At 40.1% G+C, this 5,000-nt stretch overlaps 1 protein-coding gene across 1 annotated transcript in view; it reads right to left on the bottom strand.

Annotated features, from left to right (window-relative positions):
• The window catches only part of LOC143287167 (uncharacterized), a 14,262-nt gene extending 12,993 nt beyond the window's left edge, over positions 1-1,269 (bottom strand). The window contains exon 1 of the mRNA XM_076595111.1: positions 517-1,269. Coding sequence (XP_076451226.1) covers positions 517-1,269 — 753 coding nt within the window. The remainder of the gene's footprint in view (positions 1-516) is intronic.
• Between the last annotated feature and the right edge of the window lie 3,731 nt (positions 1,270-5,000).

The following is a 5,000-nucleotide window of genomic DNA, read 5'->3' as shown; positions in this document are numbered from 1 at the left end:
ATCAAGCCTAACAAAATGCGGCGAAATTGTAACAGTTGGCATCTCTGAGTACATCACAAGAAGAACAGAACATTCATCACAATTTCTTAAGATGATCATTCTTATTAGCTGGTTGTCTCCAAGGAAATGCTTGTATTTGAAGACACATAAAAGCATGAGAAGGAGAGGGGGAGAGAGAAGGGGGGGGGGGAGAGAGACAGAGACACAGAGAGAGAGAGAGAGAGAAGAAAATCCCATGCTGCTGACTTTAGGACTGCAAGGGATTTCATCAGTCAAATGGTACTTTTGTTGATGTGTTTTGAATCTGAGCTCATGCTGCGATCATAGAGCATCTTGAATAGTAGACTGGAGTACTAGAACTTCATCATGTGGTCAAATCATGGTGGAATCCTGTATGGATAATGGATATTAAGAAACAAACAAAACTGAAATATGTGTCTTGGGCTTTGTCACACACACTGACACAGCCAACAAATGAATGCAGTATGTAACACACACACACAAAGAGAAACTCACCTCACAATGGAAAGGCTTCATGTGCAGCAAGCGATGCTGAAACAGGTTGGACCTGGCAGCAAAGCGCTTGTCACACAAATTGCAGGAGTAGGGCTTGATGCCAAAGTGAATGTTCTGGTGCTCCAGCAAAATGTTCTTGTAGCCAAAGCGCCGGTGGCAGATGTTGCACTCAAAGGGTTTCTTTTTCTCATGCGTCAGCTGGATGTGGCGCGTGATGGCCGCCTTGGAGGCCACCGTTTTGCCACACAGCGAGCATACATAGTTGTCTCCCTGACGCATGTAGGAGATGGAGAGGGTGGCACCCCCACTACCCATGTCGCTGGTCTCCACAGCACCACCACTGCTGCCCCCGAACACTGGAGAGGGCTGCGGTGTGGACGGCCCACCGCTGGGCACGGGGGAGCCAGCTAGGGCTTGCAGGGTGCTGGAGCTGCCTCCAGGGCTCTGCCCTGTGGAGGCAAAGCGTGCATGATGGGCAGCTGCCGCGGCCAGCCCTGTCAAGGCTGAATGAGACAGGAATCCGTCTTGAGGGGACTGGCTGACATAGTCATTGGCGTTGCTGACATGAGACATGTAGGAGGGGGACGTGAGTCCCGGGGGCCCATCGGAAGACGGGGAGAGCATGTTGCTGGCTTCATTGAGGGAGGTGTGGGGCAGCATCATGGCGCTCATGTCTTTGTCCCCCATGCTGCCATCTGTGGTGTGGGTGTTGTGGGCGCTGTGGGTGTTGTGGCTTCCCATGTAGTCCGCCATGCTGGCTGCCCGTCAAATCTGGAGGCACAGCCCAGGTGGTTTGGTTTTCAAGTTCACCACAGAAAATGAGACATAGTAACATACACAACATGGATGACCAAAACATTAACAACTGCTTCCCACAACCCACCCATTTTCTCATTTCTAAAATAAAAGTTAAAGAAAAAGGAAACCAATCAATCAAACAATCAATATCTACAATGTATACACACACACACACACACACACACATATATATATATATATATATATATATATATATAGAGAGAGAGAGAGAGAGAGAGAGAGAGAGAGAGAGAGAGAGAGAGAGAGAGAGAGAGAGAGAGAGAGAGAGATTTTCTTAAGCCACAGTATGCTGCAAAAACTACCACGCATACATTTATATATAATTTTTTTCATATTTTTTTTTTTTCATTTTATTTTATAATCATTGATTAAATCGAAACACAAGAATGGCTGGACAGATAAAGCAAAAAGAGAAACACTGGGCAACAGAGAGAAAAGTCCAGAAATTGTTAACAGATTTCTATTCCGTCTGTCCATCAGTTTCGTTCGTTACCTATGCCTGAGCTTAAGAATGGTGTGGAAAAAGACCAGGGGTCCACTTGGTGCCTGGCACCTGAAAGTGATGGGCCAAAGAGGCAATCAAACTAAGCAAAGTGAGTGAAACGCAAAGACAAATTTGCATATGAAGGAGAAACAGAGGCTGGCACTGTTAGAAGAAGCTAGGCACTGCATGATGGCATGGACATTACACTGTCCATCTGAATCCCTGTGAGGCTGAATGCACAATCACATAACTGTGGTTAACTCTCTCCATACGAACGGCGAAAGAGACGACGTTAACAGCGTTTCACCCCAATTACCATCATCATAATATTACAAGCGGAAGGCTCTTATACTGAAGACGTGAATGTTGACAAAGAATACCACAATTCTGACGATGGAAGCTAAAGGTTGGGTCATTCAGACGCCCACTGGACATCCGAGGGGTCTGTGTAGAGGAGAAGAGAGGACTGGCCGTACTGAGTGAGTTAAATGACTCTGAATCACATTACTGAAGAACAACTTGTGGCAGATCTTGGCATCTCAGGAAGCCAAGTGACAAAATCTTATCCTTCTAAACTTAGCACTGACAAAACCCCCCCAAAAAAACCCTACCCCACCACCTATAAAATTTGCTCCTTTTACAAATTTTACAGACTTTTGATAATAAAAGGATGCCATAGCTTCTTGGGAGAACAGGAAGTGTTTGTGACTGGCCAGTTGTGAAATGTGCGGTGTTCTTTTCATGTGCCTTGAAGGCTTGGAGATTTTTTTCAGTGTACTTAGCTGATAGCAGAGAAGATAGTGGGCAGGAAGTTCCCTCTGGTAGTTTAATGGTGTCAGCAATGTAGTTTCCACCTATGGCTGTAGTTCAAATGTTTAAGTGGCAACATCCACAATTTCCACCCTCAAGACGGAATGAGTCGTGTTCACAGTAAGGCGTGGATGTTCACCCCGCCAGTCACACAGACGAGTGGAGGGGAAGAACTGTGGATATATTGCTGTTAATCTTTAAGCACTGTGACTACAGTTGATAACAATGTAATTGATAACCACTCATCAAATCACTCAGGTCAAATGATCACAAGTGATTGCTGTGGTGTCAATGTGACAAGCAGAAAGGTCTGTAAAAGATTTTTACATGACAATTCAGATAAATCAAAGCACATAATTCCAGAGTAGAAAATGGCAAACAGAAACGATGTTGCAGATATTTTTGTACGTTTCATACAATAACAAAAGGATTTATGTCATCTGTGAAATGGAGTTTTAAATAATTGGGTTTTTGAAATTTTATTTCAGTACAATAATGAAACTCTCAGATGTGTGTGTGTGTGTGTGTGTGTGTGTGTGTGTGTGTGTGTGTGCGCGCGCATGTTTGAGAGGTTCAACACGTCAATTCTGACACCAAAATAATTTATGCTTACGTGAAACAGAAATCCATGGAAATATGGTTATCATCAGTGCTGTATAAGCTGAAGCAGTAATCAGTTTGTAATGTTCACCTCTTTCCTCTTCAGCTCTTGCCTCTCTATTCATCCTGTTCTCTTTCCCCTCACTTATCTCGGTCTTTCAGCTGTACCTGTGTTCTTCAGATATTTTAGGGGTAAAAAAAAAGATTATTGGGTAAAAAAAAGAATTGGTAAAAAAAAAAAAAAAAAAAAAAAAAAAAAAAAAAATATATATATATATATATATATATATATATAATATAAAAAAACGTTCCTCCACACTGAGTCAGCGCCAGAAAGTATGACAAGGTTATGAGTAATTGTTTTAATGCAGCAAAACTAACAAACTGTATATGACAGTGATACACTTGTAAAAATTCATTAACTTTAAACTTATTGCCTGCTATAGTATCAGTATCCTGCAACAAAAGTGTGATGCATAAATGTGCTGGATAATTTCCAGTTCTATATTTTTGTTCTGCAAATATATATAACGTTCCCATAGAATGATAGATGATCCAGCTGTTACAAAGTTGAATAACTGTTCCAACAGTTGTAATATTTCATGATAAATAGTCAGATTACAAACTAGAAAGCACTCTGCTTACCCCTTCCAAAGCTAAGGGTTATCTGATTTTCTCTGCTATCCACAGTGGCAATTTAAAAAGAAGAAGAAAAAAAAGTATATTAATTATTATCTCCATGTCTGCAAATGAGAAAAAAAATCTTTGGAAACATCCCTGGATCTGGATCTGGATCAGCATCACAATATATTCCATTTCCATGATATTATTTCCAGTCAACCTTGAGTCTTGACCCACAGCCATTGCTTGCACAAAATTACAGATAAATTTGTCTGCAGCCCTTTAAATTACACACACACACACACACACACACACACACACACACACACACACACATACATACATACATACATACATACATATATATATATATATATATATATATGCTGTTTTTTGTTGTTGTTTTTTAAATAAATGTTATCCTGTTGACAAACATTGCCCTATCTTCTAATAACCAAGAATCTTTTTTTTTTTTTTTTTTCTTTTTTCTTAAATCAAAGAAATTACTTGTAATCTAGTTGAATGACAAAGCAACCACCCAAGCCAACTAACTTCTTTGGCAGAGGTTATTTCTCTCTGCCCAAACATTCCTGGTCATCGGGATTGTCCGTTAAACAATGCTTTTGTATTGTGAAGATTCTGGATTGAGATTTGATTCAGGACTTTCTGAATCTACATAAATGCACCACAATCATATCATAGGTTAATAATAGCACTTTTGGCCTTTTTCTCTGAGGAAACCAACCAATCAGAACATTTGTGTGTGTGTGTGTGTTCTGTGTGTGTCCACCAGGCATAATTTTGAACAGATCCTCTACATTTCATTAATTTTGAAGACCAAGTTTCTCAAATGCAAAGTGAAAAAACAAGCTGAAACATCATGGTAGGAAACTTAAGTTAAAGTTTTGATACCAGCTAACCCAATGTATATACTACATGTACTAATAACTTGTTTTTTTTTTAAATTTCATTACCTAGTTTGAAATAACTTTACAAAATATTCTAATGTATCCATATGGGTAATCTGTGGTGAAAAGCAGGGGATAACACTGACTGGGCTGAGTGAGCCAAGTAAAAAAAAAAAAAAAAAAAAAAGTTTTAGTTGAAACTATCTGCAGAAAAGTTACAGCAAAAAGTAAGGTTTAGTCAT

Source organism: Babylonia areolata, chromosome 11, assembly GCF_041734735.1.
Source record: "Babylonia areolata isolate BAREFJ2019XMU chromosome 11, ASM4173473v1, whole genome shotgun sequence".
Lineage (NCBI taxonomy): Eukaryota > Metazoa > Mollusca > Gastropoda > Neogastropoda > Buccinidae > Babylonia > Babylonia areolata.
The sequence above is the reverse complement of the archived record's forward strand: the minus strand, read 5'-3'. Positions and strand labels throughout refer to the sequence as shown.